At 41.2% G+C, this 23,049-nt stretch overlaps 2 protein-coding genes across 3 annotated transcripts in view; one reads left to right on the top strand and one right to left on the bottom strand.

Moving 5' to 3' along the window:
* cul4b (cullin 4B) overlaps positions 1-19,444 on the bottom strand; it is a 97,104-nt gene extending 77,660 nt beyond the window's left edge. The window contains exons 1-4 of the mRNA XM_070882665.1: positions 18,889-19,444; positions 7,935-8,050; positions 6,916-7,019; positions 5,327-5,396 (exon numbers count right to left, since the gene is read on the bottom strand). Coding sequence (XP_070738766.1) covers positions 5,327-5,396; positions 6,916-7,019; positions 7,935-8,050; positions 18,889-19,264 — 666 coding nt within the window. The 5' untranslated portion in view covers positions 19,265-19,444. The remainder of the gene's footprint in view (positions 1-5,326; positions 5,397-6,915; positions 7,020-7,934; positions 8,051-18,888) is intronic.
* A 110-nt stretch (positions 19,445-19,554) lies between these two features.
* The window catches only part of mcts1 (MCTS1 re-initiation and release factor), a 64,575-nt gene continuing 61,080 nt past the window's right edge, over positions 19,555-23,049 (top strand). For both annotated transcript variants that reach the window (XM_070882666.1, XM_070882667.1), the window contains exon 1: positions 19,555-19,811. The gene's annotated coding sequence lies outside the window, so the exon portion shown is untranslated. The remainder of the gene's footprint in view (positions 19,812-23,049) is intronic.

The raw sequence follows: 23,049 nt of genomic DNA on the forward strand, positions 1-23,049 counted from the left end.
TTCTCAATCCACGTCAGCACACTACCCCCAATCCCATGTGCTTTAACTTTGCACATTAATTTCTTGTGTGGGACCTTGTCGAAAGCCTTCTAAAGTCCAAATATACCACATCAACTGGTTCTCCTTTGTCCACTTTACTGGAAACATCCTCAAAAAATTCCAGAAGATTTGTCAAGCATGATTTCCCTTTCACAAATCCATGCTGACTTGGACCTATCATGTCACCATTTTCCAAATGCATTGCTATGACATCCTTAATAATTGATTCCATCATTTTACCCACTACCGATGTCAGGCTGACCAGTCTATAATTCCCTGTTTTCTCTCTCCCTCCTTTTTTAAAAAGTGGGCTTACATTGGCTACCCTCCACTCGATAGGAACTGATCCAGAGTCAATGGAATGTTGGAAAATGACTCTCAATGCACCCGCTATTTCCAAGGCCACCTCCTTAAGTACTCTGGGATGCAGTACATCAGGCCCTGGGGATTTATCGGCCTTCAATCCCATCAATTTCCCCAACACAATTTCCCGACTAATAAGGATTTCCCTCAGTTCCTCCTCCTTACTAGACCCTCTGACCCCTTTTATATCCGGAAGGTTGTTTGTGTCCTCCTTAGTGAATACTGAACCAAAGTACTTGTTCAATTGGTCTGCCATTTCTTTGTTCCCCGTTATGACTTCCCCTGATTCTGACTGCAGGGGACCTACATTTGTCTTTACTAACCTTTTTCTCTTTACATACCTCTAGAAACTTTTGCAATCCGCCTTAATGTTCCCTGCAAGCTTCTTCTCGTACTCCATTTTCCCTGCCCTTATCAAACCCTTTGTCCTCCTCTGCTGAGTTCTAAATTTCTCCCAGTCCCCGGGTTCGCTGCTATTTCTGGCCAATTTGTATGCCACTTCCTTGGCTTTAATACTATCCCTGATTTCCCTTGATAGCCACGGTTGAGCCACCTTCCCTTTTTTATTTTTACACCAGACAGGAATGTACAATTGTTGTAATTCATCCATGCGGTCTCTAAATGTCTGCCATTGCCCATCCACAGTCAACCCCTTAAGTATCATTCGCCAATCTATCCTAGCCAATTCACGCCTCATACCTTCAAAGTTACCCTTTAAGTTCTGGACCTTGGTCTCTAAATTAACTATCATTCTCCATCCTAATGCAGAATTCCACCATATTATGGTCACTTTTCCCCAAGGGGCCTCGCACAATGAGATTGCTAATTAATCCTCTCTCATTACACAACACCCAGTCTAAGATGGCCTCCCCCCTCGTTGGTTCCTCAACATATTGGTCTAGAAAACCATCCCTTATGCACTCCAGGAAATCCTCCTCCACCGTATTGCTTCCAGTTTGGCTAGCCCAATCTATGTGCATATTAAAGTCACCCATTATAACTGTTGCACCTTTATTGCATGCACCCCTAATTTCCTGTTTGATGCCCTCCCCAACATCACTACTACTGTTTGGAGGTCTGTACACAACTCCCACTAACGTTTTTTGCCCTTTGGTGTTCTGCAGCTCTACCCATATAGATTCCACATCATCCAAGCTAATGTCTTTCCTAACTATTGCATTAATCTCCTCTTTAACCAGCAATGCTACCCCACCTCCTTTTCCTTTTATTCTATCCTTCCTGAATGTTGAATACCCCTGGATGTTGAGTTCCCAGCCCTGATCATCCTGGAGCCACGTCTCCGTAATCCCAATCACATCATATTTGTTAACATCTATTTGCAGAGTTAATTCATCCACCTTATTGCGGATACTCCTTGCATTAAGACACAAAGCCTTCAGGCTTGTTTTTTTAACACCCTTTGTCCTTTTAGAATTTTGCTGTACAGTGGCCCTTTTTGTTCTTTGCCTTGGGTTTCTCTGCCCTCCACTTTTCCTCATCTCCTTTCTGTCTTTTGCTTTTGCCTCCTTTTTGTCTCCCTCTGTCTCCCTGCATTGGTTCCCATCCCCCTGCCATATTAGTTTAACTCCTCCCCAACAGCAATATTGCTGGCCTCTAGTTATGCTCTTCCCTACAAGTAGAAACATTCTCTCTATATCCACTCTTATCAAAACCTTTCATAATTTTAAAGACCTCTATTAGGTCACCCTACAGCTGTCTTTTTTCCAAGAGAAAAGAGACCTAGCCTGTTCATCCTTTCCTGATATGTGTATCCACATATTTCTGGTATTATCCTGGTAAATATTCTCTCCAGTACGATATCCTTTTTATAATATGGCAACCAGAACTGCACACAGTACTCAAAGTGTGGTCTAACCAAGGTGCGATACAGGTTTATTATAACTTCCCTACTTTTCAATTTTATACCTCTAGAAATAAACCTTGGTTTGCTTTTCTTATGGCCTTCCTAACCTGTATCGCAATTTTTAGTGATTTGTGTATTTGTACTCCGAGATCCCTTTGTTCCTCTACCTGACCTCGACTCGCACCCTCCAAGTAATAAGTGACCTCCCTATTCTTCCTACCAAAATGTAATACCTCACATTTATTTGTGTTGAACTTCATTTGTCAATTATATGCCCATTCTGCAAGTTTATTAATGTCCTTCTGTAATTTGCAGCAGTCCTCCTCAGTATTGACTATCTGGTGTTATCCTCAAATTTAGAAATTGTGCTTTTGATTCCAAAGTCTAAATCGTTAATATAAATTGTTAACAACCGTGGTCCCAGCACTGATCCTTGCAGAACATCTTCTGCCACTGTGAATAGCTACCTTTTACCCCTACACTCTGCTTTGTCTTGAAGCCAGCTAGCTATCCATTCTGCTACTTGTCCCCTGACTCCACATTCTCTGACCTTGTTCATCAGTCTATTATGGGATATCTTACCGAAGGCCTTTTGAAAATCTAGATAAATTACAACTGCTGCATTACCATTGTCTGCTCTCTCTGTTACCTCTTCAAAAAATTCAATGAGGTTGGTCAAGCAACATTCCCTTTTGAAATCCACACTGACTATTCATTATATTTTGGGTTTCTAGATGTTTTTCTATTTTCTTCTTCTTTAGCAGGGGCTTCCATTATTTTTCCTACCACTGATGTTAAGCTGATTGGTCGATAATTCCCTGAACATGTTCTATCCCCCTTCTTAAATATAGGTATTACATTAGCTATCCACCAATCATCTGGCACGGCACCTTTTATTAAATATGTGTAGTAATGCACCTATCTCTTCCCTAGATTCTTTTAAAATGTGTGGATGCAATCCATCCAGACCAGGGGTTTTATCCTCCGAGTTCGATTAGTTTATTCAATGTATCCCCTCTTTTTATTTTAAATCATCTAATGTCATGTCCACCTGTTCTATTTTCCCGGTAAATACTGAAGCAAAGTTATTTAACATTTCTGCCATCTCTCTATTGTTACCTGTGGTATTATCCTATCCATCCCTTAATGGCCCGATTCACATCCCAACCTTTCTTTTTTATTGATGTGCCTGTAAAATATTTTACTATTTAGTTTTATGTTCTTTAATAATTTAATTTCAAAGCCATGGAGGAACTTGAAGATTCTCTGGCTCATGAGAAGTAACTTGGCAAGGACTGGGATGATGGAAATGTGGGTCTCAGGGCATATGATGGTAGAGGCTGTGGCATACTGGATGACTTAAGAGTTTATAAATGTTACACGTACAGAGGTCAGTAATGAGACTGTTGGAGAAGTCAGCCACAAAGTAATAAAAAATTTGGATTAGAGTTTCAGCAGCAGAGAGAAAAGGGTAGAGACAGATGTTTCAGGTGAATGAAAGTGGTGTTGGCGATAGGTTGGATGTAGTGGAAGAAGTTGAGTTCGCGATCAAGCAAAACTCCAAAGTTCTGCACCGCTGGGTTAAGCCTGAAGGGAATTTAAGCTAGATGGGCATCGGCTTTTGTAGCAGCCAATAGGAACAGCTTCAGTTTGATGACAAAGCTGATGGAAATTTTGGTATGAATTTTTGAAATAAGTTTTTGATCCAAGGCAGTGATTACAGCAGTTTTAAAAAATGCAGGGACCACGCTGGGCGAAATGGATAGTGATAAGGTTGTTGATCATGGGACTGACGAGAGGCATCAAGGTGGTCAGGAGCTGGGAATCAAAAGTATATGGTGGGCTTTGCAAAAGAGATCATTTTAACAACAATAGTCTGGGGGAAAAGACTTGGATTTATATAGCGCCTTTCACAACCACCGGATGTCTCAAAGCACTTTACTCTTGGAGCGTAGTCACTGTTGCAATGTGGGAAACACGGCAGCCAATTTGCGCACAAGCAAGCTCCCACAGACAGCAATGTGATAATGACCAGATAATCTATTTTTGTTTTGCTGATTTAAGGATAAATATTGGCCAGGACACTAGGGATAACTGCACTTCTTCGATCTAGTGCCATGGAATCTTTTATCTTCACTCGAGAATAGATGGGGCCTCGATTTAAAGTCTCATCCGAAAGACGGCACCTCCGACAGTGCAGCGCTCCCGCAACATTGCACTGGAGTGTCAGCTTACATTTTTGTGCTCAAATCCCTGGAGTGGGACTTGAACCCACAACCTACTGACTCAAGAGGTGAGAGTGCTACCCACTGAGCCACAGCTGACACTGCGATGAGGGGGTTGGAACACTACCCAAGAGAACAAGGAAAATTGAAGGATGTGACAAGGCCAATCCCTGGTGAATTTTGTACTCTCGGTGCATTTCCCCATTCCCAACCCTCTCCTTGGTATAGCAGCTGTCACTGTGGCTTCAAATCTGCTGGCCATAAACTGGAACTTACCTGGCGACCAACTGACCTATCTGCACTTCAAACTTAGTATTGGGGAATGGAACATGTTCCCACTGTTTTGGATCTATTCTCAGTTCGGTCACATAAGGTATACCATTGGGTAACAGCAGGGTAAAGATGCCTCTACAAATGCTCTAACATGCTTTTGATTCCTCTCCAGAACAGCAAGACATTTTCATTTCCCCACGGACTTGAGAATTAAGCCGTCTTTTAATTTAGTGTTGAATTGTAAGTGCACAGCATCAGTTAGAAATTGATTGATAATGCCTATACAACCATACTTCTCCAATGGCTCAGTTTAAGTTGTCAAACCATGAGTGCCTGTTCTTAGAGACCAGGAAGATCCTAGGTTTGATCCCCAGTGCTTCACGTGGAGAGGGGGAAAACAGAGGCAAAAATTCAAGTACTGTACCACCACCATCTTCATGCCCCCTCCCAAGTGAATTTCAACACGAGCTCAGTGCTGGGAAATAACAGTACTTGCATAATTATTCTTTCTACCTAATTTTTATTGAAACATATATCTCAAGTTAATTGTGACCTTACTTACCATTTGTCTGCAGTGATCCTGCCAGCATTTATCTATTTTCTTTAGAAACAGGACACTATCTAAGGAATCCGTAGAGAATTGGTTAAAGAAAACTGAAAATGCAAAGTTAGTTTCGTAATGAATCAAGGAAAGCAAATTCCTTAAGCATGTACATCAAGCAAACAATGTAAAACTCATTCAAATCCTTTCTATTTGACAGACCCATTTATATTCTTTCTCCCTTCCATTTGCACGAGAGGGGGTACAGAGGAAATTAACAAGGATCTGGCCAGGACTGGATAATTTTAACTATGAGGAAAAATTGGATAGGCTGGGGTTGTTTGCTTTGGAACAGAGGAGGCTGGGGGGGATTTAAATGAGCTGTATAAAATGATGAGGGGCTTAGATATAGTGGATAAGGACCTATTTCCCTTAGCAGAGAGGTAAATATCCAGTAACTGGTAGAAGGATTAGAGAGAAGTTGAGGATAAATGTTTTCACCCAGAGGGTGGTGGGGTCTGGAACTCTCTGTCCGAAAAGGTGGTATAGGCTGAAACCCTCACCGCATTTAAAAATTACTTTGATATGCACCTGAAGTGTCGTAACCTACAGGTCTGTGGACCAAGAGCTGGGAAGTGGGATTAGGCTAGATAGTTCATTTTCGGATGGCACAGACGCAATGGGCCGAATGGCCTCCCTTCTGTGCCGTAAATTTCTATGATTCTACTTGAAGTTCCTACACAAGTCTACTAATGGAGGAGGCAGCCAGATGGACTCTTGGACTTTACTGATGGCGCTCTTAAGGTGCATCTAGGTTGAGCCACCATCCTTGCTGGTGCTGAATGGCTGCTCTACAATGCTAATAAATATATTCAAATTCAGAAATTCACTTGTGGGGGGAGGGGGAAGATTAAGAAAAAACTTTGCTTGCAAGCTATACAAAATACACAGTAAATTGCACATTTCAGGAATTCCCAGCATTAATTTTGAAAGTCCGTGAAAACATTCTGAAGATTCATCATTGCTGCACTGGTAATTTAGCAATTGGGTTCAACACAATGTGTAAAAAACATTCATCTCCACATGAGGAATCCAAGTATAGATGGAAGCACGTCTCCTTCATTACTGCAGAAAAGGGGCGGAATTGAAAGGGGTGAGTGTGCGCAGGGAGGGGGGGGGGGGGGGGGGGGAGTTGTCCAAGGTGAGAGCACGGGGGGGGGGGGGGGAAAGAAGATGGGAGGGCTGAAAGAGAGTTTGTGAGACAGAAGGGGCAGAAGGATAGAAAGGGGAGTGGAAGGAGAGAGGGGAGTGGAAGAAGAGATGGAGCACGAGAGAGAGAGAGAGAGAGAGAGAGAGAGGGGAGGTGGGATAGATGGGTGAATGTCGAGTTACTCACTGTTGTCACTAAAATAGACAAAACACATCTGGAAGCTGAGCTTTCACACAGTTGCCAATTTTTTTTCCACACCAAAGACAACTGATAAGTTTATACAATTGCCATATTTGTTATGTAGATTTTGAAATGTTGCATCTGAACTCAGTCAATTTCAGTTTTGTTGGCCACTTAAGTACCTCTAGAAACTTCACTGATCAGACAAATCAAAGGATATTCTCTGAACTGGTGAATTTGAGCTTTGATGTGATCCTCACAGACTTGCCTCAGCTGCTTGTATAAATTTGCTGATATCTTGTAAGAACAGAGGTTCTCCACGGCCTAAAAAAAGAAAAAAGAAAATATCACAAAGGAAAAATTTGAAATATATATTTCATACAGCTAGCCTACAGAATATACTTCCTGCATCTATTGGAGTTTTTGGAGAGGTGAATTTTCATAACTTTTCCTCTCCCAGAAGCGCTATCTTTAGCTTGGTTACCGTTCCAGAGTTCCACAAGCCCTGCAGTAGGTTCCCCAACTGAGCTCCTGCATGAGTCCAGACGGCATGCAGCAGCAAGCTATTTGACCATGTAAATCATCGCAGGCAACAGGAACATTTAACATTTAAAAAAAAAATGTTCTTCCTGATTCCATGCTGCCCAGCAGTTTGGACCACAGACTCCCTCAACTGCCACCAAATTCTCTCCACATTAACTAAAATGAATATTAAACTTTAGGCTAATAAAATAAACTTGTAAATTATTTCCCACTTTCCCCAATGTGGATAGCTGAGAATTTACAATTTTTTTTTGCTAAGTTTGAAAGTTCAAATCTCAGTGGACCAGATTCTACTATTTTTCTTGCCAAGTCAATACAGATCAGCAGGCTATTCTGACTGTTGATGGCATCGTGGCGGAGTTCTGTTCTGCTTTCACACAAACTTTTCACTGGATCGTGATCAGGAGAAGGGACCTTTGCTGATTTTCACCTCCTAACTTCAAGACCACCCAATTACTGCCTGGAGGGCTATTTGCACTGATCAGTAGTCAGCACCTTCAGAGAAGAGGGGAAAAATTGAGGGGGAAAAATATTTGATTTCTTTTTGGAGACAGTGGTGTTCATTATACAGTAGATACAAAATTGGCATTTTCACATGCGACACAACAAAATGTGGTTAAATAACATAAAAATGATTGCCTATTCTCAAAACAACGTAATCCCATTTCATGTAAAACAGGTACCTGTATCCATTACCTGATAAAGTTCCTCCAAATTGTATTTGATTGAGGTGCTCTTCTGAATTGCTTCAACTGCTTCTTTCAGTTTTTGCCAAGTTTCATTGGTGTAATTATCAGGCAATTTAGGTTTATCTGCAACAGAAAATGAGTCAAAAGAAACACATGATAAATTCTGCAATTTCTCCCAGAAATGTGAAGATTGAAAAGTGATGAAATATAAAAAAATTACAATGTTTCCATATCTCACGCAGGACCTCAAGTCAGCAGTCAAAATGCTGGATATTTGGAGCTCGATAAGAGAGGGTGCCATTATGTTAAATTGTTATTTATTTCCAGACATAAGATATTGCTCAAAATTCACTCACTGTGACATACAACTTTCCTTCAACCTCGCCCCAATTTGCTTCCTCTTTCTTCCCACCCATCCTGAAGGCGTTGATCCATGTTGGGTGACAGTACCTCAGCACGAGCAAACCTCCAGTGCCTTGCCCAAGTGACCATTCTTCATGTGTGAGCTTAAACAGTGTATTAGCAAACTAGTTAACTGTGAACAGCATGAGACCCAAGCCATTATCTTGTTCTCATCAAAAGTTCAGAAATGGACACTTTCTAACATTGGATAGCGTGACAGAACTTTTGTTAGGTTTTTTTCCCCCATCTCAAACCCCGAAGCATGATGATCAATTGCAGTATTGCAACTGCTGCCCTGGCTGCAATCAACTAATAAAACACAGACTAAGAATTGAATTTGGGACCTTCTCTGAATCAATAAGGCACGAAGGCAGAGGGCCAGTGGAGGAACTGTCCATACATTTCAAAAGAAACACTGACTGGTTTAATCAATGTTAAAATTTGAATGCAACTAAAATGTATGCTTTTATCATCACAATAATCATGCCGCTCTACAGGCAACTTTTAAATATATAGGACACTAGATAAGAACATAAGAAATAGGAGCAGGAGTTGGCCATTTGTTCCTTCGAGCCTGCTCCGCCATTTAATAAGATCATGGTTGATTTGATCATGGACTCAGCTCCACTTCCCTGCCCGATCTCCATAACCCTTTATTCCCTTATCGCTCAAAAATCTGTCCGTCTCCACGTTAAATATATTCAATGACCCAGCCTCCACAACTCTCTGGGACAGAGAATTCCATAGATTTACAAACCTCAGAAGAAATTCCTCCTCATCTCAGTGTTAAATAGACGGTCCCCTTATTCTGAGACTATGCCCCTAGTTTTAGTTTCCCCTAGGAGTGGAAATACCCTTTCTGCATCCACCTTGTCAAGCCCCCTCATTATCTTATATGTTTCAATAAGATCACCTCTCATTCTTCTGAACTTCAATGTGTATAGGCCCAACCTACCTTCATAAGTCAACCCCCTCATCTCCAGAATCAACCTAGTGAACCTTCTCTGAACAATCCTTCCTTCAATACGGAGACCAAAACTGTACGCGGTACTCTCGGTGTGGCCTCGCCAATACCCTGTACAGTTGTAGCAGGACTTCTCTGCTTTTATACTCCATCCCCCTTGCAATAAAGGCCAACATTCCATTTGCCTTCCTGATTACTTGCTGTACCTGCATAATAACTGTTTGTGTTTCATGCACAAGGACCCCAGGTCCCTCTGTACTGAAGCACTTTGCAATCTTTCTCCATTTAAATTATAATTTGCTTTTCTATTTTTCCTGCCAAAGTGGATAACTTCACATTTTCCCACATTATACTACATCTGCCAAATTTTTGCCCACTCACTCAGACCATCTATATCCCTTTGCAGATTTCTTGTGTCCTCCACACAATTTGCCCTTCCACCCATCTTTGTATCAGCAGCAAACTTGGCTACATTACACACGGCCCTTTCATCCAAGTCATTAATATAGATTGTAAATAGTTAAAGGACCCTGCGGCACCCCACTAGTTACTGGTTGCCATTTATCCCGACTCTCTGTTTTCTGTTAGTTAGCCAATCCTCTATCCATGTTAATATATTACCCCCAACTCTGAGCTTTTATCTTGTGCAGTAACCTTTAATGTGGCACCTTATCGAATGCCGTCTGGAAATCCAAATACACATCCACTGGTTCCCCCTTATCCACCCTGCTCGTTACATTCTCAAAGAACTCCAGCAAGTTTGTCAAACATGATTTCCCTTTTATAAAACCATGCTGACTCTGCTCGATTGAATCATGCTTTTCCAAATGTCCTGCTACTGCTTCCTTAATAATGGACTCCAGCATTTTCCCAACGATAGATGTCAGGCTAACCGGTCTATAGTTTCCTGCTTTCTGTCTGCCTCTTTTTTAAAATAGGGACGTTACAAGACTCCCCAATGCCTCAGTTGGTAAGGACCGTGTGTAATTGAACCGTACAGATTAGAAAGTCTCAGGTTTGATTGTCAATGTATCCAAGATAAAAGGCCAAGGCAAATAGTGCAATATACCACCAAGGTTCAAAAGAGTAAACAGCAAGGCAAATCAAGAAGTAATAATTTCATAATCCCAAGCTTTGGGTTTTACAAGCCTGAAGATTGTGGGAGGAAGGAAAGAGTAAGGTAGGTAAGGAATTCCACTTCTGAAATTTGGGAAGAAGAGTAATAAGAGACCATGTGAGAAGTCCTGATTTCAACACAGTGAGGATGCAAGAAGGAGCAGAGGATGTTGAACATCATTTTGAGTTCACATGGAATGAGAAGGGAAGTTCAGGGGAGCACTGACCAAATTACATCAATAAAATAATGGCACATTTCAAATGGAGAGTGGGTTGAGACAGACTGATTTTTTTCTATACAGATGTTCTTGTTTCCTATTCAGCAATGCATGAGACACGAGAAGAGCTGTCCCAGGTATGTCAGTACTCTGTCTCGATCTCAGTCATGGCTCAGTTGGTAGTACTCTCGCCTGAGTAAGAAGGCTGTGGGTTCAAGTCCACTTCAGAAACTTGAGCACAAAAATCTAGGCTAACACTACAATGCAGTACTGAGAGAGTGCTGCACTGTTGTAGGTGCCGTCTGCCCCCTCAGGTGGACGTAAAAGATCTCTCTATTTCTAAGATGAGCAGGGGAGTTATCTCTCGTATTCTGGCCAATATTTATCTGTCAATCAACATCACAAACAGATTATCTGGGCATTATTACATTGCTGTTTGTGGGACCTTGTTGTACACAAATTGGCTGCCGCATTTCCTACATTACAAGACTTCAAAAAATACATTTACTTCATTAGCTATAAAGAGCTTTGGGGCATCCTGAGGTTGTGAAAGGCACTGTATAAATGCAAGTCTCCTTTTCCTTTTCAGCAAGGAGCACGCTAACTGACCTTTTCTCCTCCTGGACTAGGTACAGGTGGGGTAAATTAAGGCATGGCTCCTGTTTCAAACATAACCGATACGTGGGCGTTAGGTAAGCTCACGATCAGGATGGCTATGCCAGTCATAAACCTATCAACACATTGTCTAAGGTGAAAAATTAATAATAATCGTCACTTGGGACTGAGGTACCAGAGGGCACGTGGCCTTGCATCCTAACTGGGAACTGGCAGGGTGGAGGGGGAGAAAACAGAGACGCAGAGTGATAAAGAAACATGGTCTATTGTTATGGGTGCAACAAATCATACCCCATTAACACAGCAAACATAGGGAAATTATGTAGCTTTATTCCCATACATGGGAAAAAACAGCTAGATTAAGTCATCTCTGGCATGCTATTTTTCGTAGCACGGGCAGATAAGAGAAGCTCCTGGGTTGAATCCTCAGTTTATGCTATCCAATGATCCCCCTGCAAAATGCCCAGTTGTGAACATAGAGCGAGGACAGAATCAGGCTTGGTTGTAATGCCGTGCACCAAAGTTGCTGACATTCATTAAATAGGCTGAATGGCCACTTAAGATGAAGTACAAGGAGTCCCCCAATTTACCTTGAAACCTCCAGTACTGGAAAGTTTGTGATTATTGCATTACATTTCACTGAAGCAAAATAAAATAACTCTCTTGCAAAGCACTCACACCTAGAAAGTGAAAAACAATTGCTTAGTTATTTTAATAACTGCACAAGTGCATGCAAGTTCCCACAAAGCCAAGAACAGGCCACAGTTCATCCATGAGGCATTCATTCACCACATAATGCAAAGAAAAAAAAATTACATTTTGATCACTGATGTCAGGTTTCTCAAGCAGCCATCCAGATGACAGAGGAGTCCAAAAGTGTGTGTGTACTGTGGTTCCAGAATCATATAATGATACAGCACAGAAGGAGGCCATTCAGCCCATTGAGCCTGTGTCAACTCTTTGGTAGAACTAGCCACTTAATCCCACTCCCTTACTTTTCCCCTATAATTTGTTTCAATTCCCTTTTGAACGTTACTGTTGAATCTGCTTCCACCACCCTTTCAGACAGTGCATTCCAGATCACAACAACTCGCTGAATAAAAACTTTTTCACGATGTTGCCTCTGGTTCTTTTGTTAATCACCTTAAATCTGCAACCTCTGGTTACTGACCCTTCTGCCACTGGAAACAGTTTCTCCTTATTTACTCTTTCAAAACCATTCATGATTTTGAACACCTCCATCAAATTTCCTCTTAACCTTCTCTGTTCTAGGCAGAACCCTAGCTTCTCCAGTCTCTCCACACAACTGAAGTCCTTCATCACTGGTGCCATTCTGGTAAATCCTTTCTGCACACTCAGAGGCCTTGACATCCTTTCTAAAGTGTGGTGCCCAGAATTGAACACAATACTCCAGCTGAGGTCTAACCAGTGTTTTATAAAGGTTTAGCAACCTTGCTTTTATACTCCATTCCACTATTTTCAAGCCAGGAATCACATATGCCTTTTTAAACAACCTTCTCAACTTGTCCTGCCACGTTCAAAGATGTGTGTGTGTAGACCCCCAGGTCGCTCTGTTCCTGCATCTCCCTCTAAAGTTGTACCATTTAGTTTATATTGCCTCTCTCCATTCTTCTCACCAAAATGTAACAACTCACACTTCTCTACGTTAAATTTCATCTGCCATGTGTCTGCCCATTTAACCAATCTGTTTGTCCTCCTGAGGTCTATGATCATCCTCCTCATTGATAAAATTCAAATGATATAAACAATGATAATAGTTGTGAGAAAATCCAATGGCTGCAGCTCTGAACAGATCATCTAGTCTCAAAAGATAAAACATTTCATGCAACACAAAATCTCAGATGTTTTATCACAAACTCTACTGCACGTTGAGATTACTGAGCATTTCAAACCATTAGTATTCTTGCTTCCTTTTACAAACTACAAAATCAAACTGATTTTTGCCATGGCTGAATTCAAAATAATTTTATAGCATATAGTAATTAAACAAACTTCATTCCCTCTAAGTTTGAAGGCTAAAACTTCAATGTTGTAGCATGATCTATTTGAAAGTACAGATTTTTTTTTTTAAATGCACTTAAACTAACACTCTTTATTGTTATGCACAATACCTCATTTATCACATCAAATTGCTCCTACAGTTATCAACAATAAACCTGGAACCATCAGCAATTCACCTTAATGTTATACAGCTCAAAATGCTCTCTCCGGGCACAATACGAGTTTGGAAGGACAAATTCTATATAAATTTCACACACCCACTAGTACATGTTCAGATTGCAATCCAAATGACACCAAAATGAAGGCAGACCCATGAGGAACAAAAATAAGCAGGCAGAATGGAAACGATGGGAGACAGAAACATTTTTGAAAATTACACTGATGGAACGGCATCAACATTACCAGCAGGATGCTACATGGATCAGTGCTGGGTCACTGCTGTTTAGTTTACAAAAAGTGATCTGAACATGAGGACAGAAACATTTGCAAATCGCATCAAATTTGGGGAGGGGGATCAAACAAGCAAAAAGGTATAACTGATCTCTATTTCAATTTCAAACATGCCAGTTGTAGCGTCTTAAGTGCTCCGTTTATTTCGGGCAGAAACAGCTGTGCTTACTCAGACAACCTGTCTTCAAATTAAAAGCCTATCGCTTAATAATATTGCATAATTGAAATGCTTTATATTAACAAAAATTTCTAGGCTTCATAGATTTCTACAACTCCTGATCAATAATTTAAATGTTGATACAGATTTCAGAGGCGCATTAACATCCAGTTCTGTATACGTTTCAGCTACCTGTTTTAGACAGTGTCTGCCTTTGCGGATTGAAGTCAATGGAGCCCTTTAATTTTTCCCTTCCACTACCTGATGCTGCTACTTTGGGAATCCAATATCTGCCATATGTTGCGTATAGGAATTTCTGATCTACAAAAACTACTACTGACAGCATGCAGGAAAGTTTCAAATCCTCCGGAGCAACAGGTAAAGGGAGAATCAGGAAGAACAGTGCTAGCATGAACTGGGAGGTGGTAATCAGAGAACTGTGTAGTCAGTGTGATGTATGTGAAAGTCTAAGTTAGATTAATGTTATTACTGGCTTCCTATGATATTTAAACAGCTTTCTAGCAGGAGTCAGGCATTCCAAATTTTTTTTTTTGGGGGGTGGGGGGGGGGGGGGGGTAAAGAGAGAGAGAGCGAATGAGTGGGAGGTGTCAGCATTGCAGTCATGAGCTGCTGTTTTGGGAGGAACTATTCCGTGAGTAAAGAAACTTCTAATGTTAACAGGCCCCTATATACAGACCAAACTATTTTATCTTGGCCATCACGAATGTGCCCACTATAAGCAGTGGGGACTGTAGAAGCTTTCACAGGCTCAGGACATCCCAAAGTGGTTCACAGCCAATTAAATATTTTGTAGTCACTGTTGCAAGCCAATTTGTAAATAACAATGATATAAATTACCGTTATTTTGCTTTTCATGGTTTCAATGGAGGGATAAATGTTGATCAGAGCACCAGTGGAAAACCCCTACGAATAGTGCCTTGAGGTCTTCTACGTCCAACTGAGCATGAAAACCAGGACCTCAACTTAACATCTCATTCAAAAGTCGGCACACCTCTGACAGTGCAGCACTCCCTCAGTACTGGTTCAGCCTAGATTATGTGCTCAAGTTGCTGGAGTGAACTTAAACCCACAACCTTCTAATGCAGAGGTGAGAGTGCTATCACTGAGCCATAGCTAATACCTCGTGTTTATGCACATGCATAAAGAAAAGCTAAATGGACTGTGGGATGCATCTTGCTAAAGGTATAGAATACAAATCCCAGGAAGTGAAATCTGTACAAAGCACTGATACAGTCCAATCTAGAATATTATATACAATTCTGGTAGCTGTCAAGGCGATCAAGGTATTGAAGACAGTGCAGAATAGGGCAATCAAACTGGTACCAAGCTTGAGAAGGGGTTGCAGAGTCTAGAATTACTTACACTGGAAAATATTATTCAAAATTCTTAAGGAAATATATAAATAAAAATAATTAAATGTAACCCCAATACTCAAATTGTCACAAACTCTAGAGCACAGACAATATCTCAAGCCAAGAGGAGACATGCACAGACTTAATTACTTTAAACAGAATGGTGAATGCATGGAATGGAGGTACAGGCAGATAGTGTGGAAAAACATACAGGAGAATTGATTAGATATTGAAGGAATGAGTGATTGGCAGCAGACAGGTGGACTGCATAGTTTTGACGATCCTATACTACTTGGAGAAAATCTCACCACCAAAGGAAAGAAGATAAAGACAGTTTCTCTCAATTTGCCTTAATTACAGAGTAAAATTGGAATGGCAATTCTCGATAAAGCACAACAATGACAAAGGAATTACTGCTAATAATTTAAGCTTGTACTTCTGGACCTTAGTTGAAGAACTTTGTCAGATCTAAGCTGTTTTACTGTAATGATGACAATTGCCTTATTCTGCACATGCTTAACAGCTCAGCAGCACCCTTAGTACTCCGTCAGCTATGGTGGAGAGTGGCAGAAGAATACAGCACTGACCTGAAATCGTAAACGCTTGATAATTTTTTGATTTGGGGTGGGGCGGGGTGAGAAATGGGACCATGTCAGTCAGGATACTTTATCAACTCAGCAGTGGAGCACACCAAAATATTTTGAAAAGAATCCTATATTAGTACAATAACCATATATAGAAAATCAAAGTTGTTGCTAGCCTCAGTGTACTGGTACTTATACACGGTAAAGTCACACTGAAGGCAATGTAGTCTGATATTCTTACTTCATCTCAAAATGCTCTCACCAGTACCACTTCTTCCAAGTACTATGTATGTGGCTCAAATCATTCTCTCCAGTTTCTCTTCCCAATGAAACTTGCCAATTTTTTTTTTTTAGTGAGAATGCAGCCTGCTGGAGACCAACAATGATAGGTACCTAAGCAAGAGCAATATATTCAGTTAATTCCTTTCATAGTTCTCGCTCTTCCCTCACCCAAAGGTACTGATTCTTGTTGGAATACAATTGTAAGCTTTGCTATAATTTGCCATAATTTGCGAGCAAGGCTATAAAGTGAGTCATCAGGCTGTCAGTGGAGGGGAGTTGGGGGCGGAATTGCAGTCACGTCATTCCCAGAGGTTCACAACTGTGTGGTTTCTAGAAGCAATCACTGGACAGTAATCGGGAGGGGGAGTCCAAATTGATTCTCCCCCCCACCCCACCAAAAGAGCAACCAACACCAATTGTGTTATCCTTCCTGACAACCAGAAAAGTCAGCATGGATCAAAGATTAAACTGGGATCTGCCTGATCTTGTGGCTCAGCTCCACACTAGAGTGTGCAATTAAGTCATTTGAGGAAGCACATAATTCAAGCAACTGATACTGCAGACAATTCTCATTACTGAGCAGTATTCAGCATCCTTCCTTTTCTGAGGCACTAATCCTGGCACAACTAAAAAGTTCACCGTCAGGTCTCAAAGTTTAACCCACTAGAGGATATTTTAAAGTTGTATTAGTGCTCCAAGTTTGACATCCAGGACCAAGAGCGGGTGTTAACCTAATCTCAATATCCCCAAAAAGGCAGCCACTACTCAAAACTATATTTTATGGCCGGGACTCCCAACACATCTCAAGCAGCCTACATCCATGCACAAAAGGGAGCAATTCTCTACTCGGGTACAATGACTTTTCTTTTTATGTATTTCTTATTGGGACTAGGTTCGTGTTGTTCAATAAAAATCACTGACTAGCCACAGTTGTGGTTGCGGTGCCATTTTTAGCCACATCCACTAATTTCAATAGAAAATCGTTTGCATATGCTCACACAATATAGAGGTAAATTTACTTCACATGTTTACTTAACATCTACGCCATTCAATAACCAAGTCAGTAAAGCACTCAACTAAAAAAAACATTTGTGCACTCTGCTTTTAGTCTTACCATTTTACCAACAAATGTACAGAAAGCATTTGAGTATTGAGATCACATGTCCAAAGACGGTGTGTATTACTCATTTTTAATTTACTAATTAGAAATGCAATTAGCCACATCTAGATTTTCAATAGTATTGGACAACACTAGACATGGGCCATAAATTGTTTTTTTTTCCCCAAATATTCTTCTCAAAATGCTGAGTACCATACTCTCCTGCCACATTATACTGCAGCATCCACTGTGAGAAGCATTACTTTGACAAACATAAAAAAGCTACAATATAGATTAACTATTTCACAGAAAGTTCTGTCCCTTTCCTGTAAACATAGCTATATGTTATCCTTTATTTGCCAATTTCACCCCTGTTCCAATTCTTGGTAGGGGGACAGGACTAGAGGTGCCTTGCCCAAGAGGTCATTTCTCATGTATGTAGTAGATTGAGATGGCTGGCTGGTTATTGCACAGAGAACGAATCAACCGTGGGAATATCTTTAATGGCTCTTTAACATGCTGTCTTTCCCAATTGAGCCAACATGGGTGGCCATCCAATTTAAACATAGCTAAATTATGATTACCCTTGTTCATTTGCCAACCTGACCACTCAGAACATACACTTCATAAAGATTCAAAACTGGAGGCCAGGATGATCACCAGTTCAATATCCAACTTATATTAAATTAACTAATCTCAACCAGCCCTATAGTATGAGTGCTACAATTGACTCCAAAGCTGCCATCCCATTTCAGCCTTAAGGATCAAAATATCCCAGATTTGACCCTTGTCTGTGCTGAGTTAGTTGATCTCATTTAGGATGTAAAAATGGCTGATAAATGGAGGGAAAGGAAGTTACTATTACCAATCATTTCTTTCCGACTGAATAATGGGAAAACAAGCAAATATATCAGTATAAATATCAGTATAATTTCCACTATTTCCTGTATTCCGCATAAGGGGTTTAAGTATTGCCTAGCATTACCACATTTAAAATACAATGATCTATCATACTACTTCCTTTATAAACACATAAAACATGCCATTTTCATCTACTATACCCAAGTAAATCATCAGTGAACCTTACTCCTAAAGATACTAAGCCTGAACTATAATTGCTCAAGAACTTCACCAGTGGCGCACAATCAATTGTTAGGGGGTTATAAACAGCAAAATCATATTTTTAGTGTAACAGTTCAGATTTAAAATATATATCTCACTCTTATAAGGGTAGTAGTGGAGTTTAAAAATATAAACAAGGAAGACATTCAGTGTCAATTAGATGACTTTTTCAAGACTTATAAATCAGATTTATCAAATACGCAGGTAACATTTTATCTTGAAGGTTTACAAAAAAAGGTTGTAATAAAACTATTCTGCAGTGATCATTGCCTGCAAACTGATCAAAAATGTGAAGAGTTTCATCTTGCCTTTTATGCAACTGTAGACTAAACAAAAATGATCTTTGGGACAATTAAAAAAAGGGACTGGAAAACTAAATTATGACGACTAAATTGTTTTAAAGGCTTGCAGATCTCCTTTTACATGTGCACTAACTGAAGAAAATGTATGGAGGGTTCAATGGATTTTTAAAGGATGCTTTTTAAAACAGAATTCCAAAATTGCAGACTTGAAGGTCCCAATTGCAAAACTATTGTAAGATGTCCTGTTATTTATACCTTTGAAATTTTTAATAACTAATTTTTTAGCCGTCCCCGGCTTGTTGTTGGCGAAGGTGGTGGATTTGGTCAGGCCGTTGGCATGCCCCGTTAACACGGAGCAGCCGCTGCTTTTTCTCTGCTCCTCCGCCATCATCACATCGAGTCCAACAAAGTCCAGCGAGTCGTCGAACTTGACTCTCTTCTGGAGCTGGTGGTTGCAGCAGGTGGAGGAGGAAGACTTGGGGGCGGAGGGGAAGAGCTGGGCTTGCTGGGGTGTTTGGTGCTGGTGCTCGAACTCGCCGGCCTCGGCTAACTTTCGCTTCCTCGGACTAACATCAGCCTGTTGTCGCACCTCCTGCGGTGAATTTTGTGAAGAGAGGCCCGTTCGAAACATGAAAACTTAAAGCCGATGCCGTCCTATCGTTTTTTTTTTAAACACACGCGCGCTCACACACACACACACACATACACACCCCCAGTCCGCGGAAAACAGAAAGCGGGGAGGAGGTGGGGGGGGGGGGGGGGAAAACACAAAATTAGAACCGACTCCAAACCCTCCGCAAAAATTTCGGTCACTTGTTTTGTCAATAGAATAAAATGGCGGCACTTCCGACCACACGTTGCATGCTGGGAGCCGTGCCATCCTGTTGACGTCACGGGGTGGAGCCACTCAGTTGCCCGCTAAATTGCACACTCAAATCCGTCAGACTCGAGGCCTTCAGTCAGTGAGAAATTGTGCCCAGCTGCCACTCCTCTTTTTAACCATTTGTTGGAGAGCGCTTGCAACATATGTCACTGTTCCTGATCATAAAAGCTCACCTCTTAACCGGTGGCAGTTTTGAAGATGTCACCATATTGAAATTTACACCCTCGTAAAATTGGGCTGGGGCGATAGTAAGATGGTTCCTTTGGAAGCAGAAGGCCCAGGAGCTGAAAGAAAGGTGAGCCCTATTGAGAAGCTGTCAAAAATGCTGCATCCTCGGTTACATAGAACTACATCGAATCTACATCACAGAAACAGGTCACTCAGCCCAACCGGTCTGTACCGCCCATATTAAGCTAACCCTATCAGCTTAGTGGAGGCTGCAGAACTGTATAGACTTAAGTTTGGTATTCCAAAAGGATAAGATCAAATAGGCCAAAGGTCATTCTTAGGATTTGTGACGTCAGACAGAACAACTTGAATGTAAGCACACTGACAATATTGCACTGTTATTAGATATAGTATGGTTGCATGCCAAGCTGACTGAGCGGCACCACACCGTGACATCACCGGATGGTACGGCTCTCGACATGCAACGTGTGTCGGAAGTGCCACCATTTTACTCTATTGACAAAACAAGTGACCAAAATTTTGCAAAGGGTTTGGAGTCGATTCTAATTTTGCTCAGGCAAACTTGTTCTTGGGTGGTGCCAGTGCAGTGGACCAGGAAAAATGAGAATCGGAGGCCTACTACTGAATCCCTGCCCCTACATGTCGCCTGAGATATTTCCTCCCACACACCCCAATGAGGAGCTCAGCTGCCTTCTCTTTGACTGTTGAATGTATCAAAATCTCATTAAATCCTATTCAAAGCTTGTATATGACTTACAAATGCAAAAATGCCGTGATGCATAATGTTACAATGAGTTACTGGGCTTCAACTAAATAGCAAAGATTATTTAAAAAGAAACCTGGCTCCTGAGTCCACAGGAGGACACTTCAGAAGGCTACACCATGACTGCAGATGCATGGGCAGCTTGGTCTGTACCTTGACATGCGGCAGATTGGAAAACTACAAATCTAACACCCCTATTTAAAAAAAGGAGGCAGACAAAAAGCAGGAAACTATAGACCAGTTAGCCTAACATCTGTGGTTGGGAAAATGTTGGAGTGCATTATTAAAGAAACAGTAGCAGGACATTTGGAAAAGCAAAATTCGGTCAGGCAGAGTCAACATGGATTTATGAAGGGGAAGTCATGTTTGACAAATTTACTGGAATTCTTTGAGGGTGTAACAAACAGGGTGGATAAAGGGGAACCAGTGGATGTGGCGTATTTGGACTTCCAGAAGGCATTTGACAAGGTGCCACATAAAAGGTTACTGCACAAGATAAAAGTTCGCAGGGTTGGGGGTAATATATTAGCATGGATAGAGGATAGGCTAACTAACAGAAAACAGAGAATCGGGATAAATGGTTCATTCTCGGGTTGGCAATTAGTAACTAGTGGGGTGCCGCAGGGATCAGTGCTGGGACCCCAACTATTTACAATCTATATTAACGACTTGGAAGAAGGGACCGAGTGTAATGTAACCAAGTTTACTGACGATACAAAGATGGGAGGAAAAACAATGTGTGAGGAGGACACAAAAAATCTGTAAAAGGACATAGACAGGCTAAGTGAGTGGGCAAAAATTTGGCAGATGGATTATAATATTGGAAAGTGTGAGGCCATGCACTTTGGCAGAAAAAAATCAAAGAGCAAGTTATTATTTAAATGGAGAAAGATTGCAAAGTGCCGCAGTACAGCAGGACCTGGGGAACGAGTGCATGAAACACAAAAGGACAGTATGCAAGTACAGCAAGTGATCAGGGAGGCCAATGGAATCTTGGCCTTTATTGCAAAGGGGATGGAGTATAAAAGTAGGGAAATATTGCTGCAGTTATACAGGGTATTGGTGAGGCCACACCTGGAATACTGTGTGCAGTTTTGGTTTCCATATTTACGAAAGGATATATTTGCTTTGGAGGCAGTTCAGAGAAGGTTCACTAAGTTGATTCCGGAGATAAGAGTTTGACATGAGGAAAGGTTGAGTAGGTTGGGCCTCTACTCATTGGAATTCAGAAGAATGAGAAGGGATCTTATCAAAACATATAAGATTATGAGGGGGCTTGACGAGGTGGATGCAGAGATGATGTTTCCACTGATAGGGGAGTGTGGAAATATCAGAAAGGATTAAGAAGTTAGTTCAGACCTGGGATCTAAAAAACTAACAAGCTCTCTTGCACAAAAAATAAGCAGGCGTTAACCTCAGGGTCAATGAGATAAGGGATGAGGTAGAGTTGTAAATCATCAGGGAAAGTCACGGGATAATAAATCCAAATACTGAATGCCAATTAACAAAGTTCCAGCAATTGCTAATGACCGAACAAAGGGTCAGGCTAGGAATAACAGATTGAAGACCAATGGACAAGAGGGAGTTACCCACCATCACAGGACCAGCTGTGGCCACAGCAGGGGGGTGATAAGAAAGAATTCAATGGATCAAGATAGTGGTCACACATGGGAAGGGAGACTCCCAACTTGGTAATAACTTTTGGAGGCGAGAGACAAGTTGAGATAACAGCAGAATGTCTCTGTATCTTGTAGAAACAAGCAGGCAATTAGTAGCAACCCATATGGTTAACAAAGGGACAAAAAGGTATAAAAATGGACACGTTTGGATAGTCCGTAGCGAGAACTCGACAGAAACAGGAACCAGGGAGCGACCCTTGAAGGAACATTGTCAGGACTGGATTAATCACCCGGAACGTATTGGGTAACTATGAGAGTATGTTGAGTTAAACAGAGTATTTCGAGTGGAGAGGAACACCTTTTGGAACGACTTTTCTGCAGAGGTAAGCAGAGTTAAATAAGAGTATAAGTAGTGAGTCTTGTATTTCTTTTGTATTGAGTAACTATAGAATATAAGTGGTGAGTCTTGTACTTTTCCTGTATTAAACGAACTTAATACTGTAATTTGTCTTGTGTGTAATTTGGTATTTAACTCAGGAACCGTCGCAGGCAACTACTAGTCGCAAGTGTAGTGGAATTGCCGCTTGCACAACAGGAGACTAGAGCTAGAGGACATAATCTTAGAATAAGGGGCTGCCCATTTAAAACTGAGATGAGGAGAAATTTCTTCTCTCAGAGGGTTGTGAAACTGTGGAATTTGCTGCCTCAGAGAGTTGTGGAAGCTGGGACATTAAATAAATTTAAGACAGAAATAGACAGTTTCTTAAACGATAAGGGGTTATGGGGAGCGGGCGGCGAAGTGGACCCGAGTCCAAGATCGGACCAGTCATGATCGTATTGAATGGCGGAGCAGGCTCGAGGGGCCATATGGCCTACTCCTGCTCCTATTTCTTATGTTCTTATGTTGACATCTACATGAGCAGGGATCTGAGGGACCTGGCCAAAATGATCAGATGAGCTGT

This window comes from Pristiophorus japonicus, chromosome 6 (assembly GCF_044704955.1).
Source record: "Pristiophorus japonicus isolate sPriJap1 chromosome 6, sPriJap1.hap1, whole genome shotgun sequence".
In the NCBI taxonomy this organism is placed as follows: Eukaryota; Metazoa; Chordata; class Chondrichthyes; family Pristiophoridae; genus Pristiophorus; species Pristiophorus japonicus.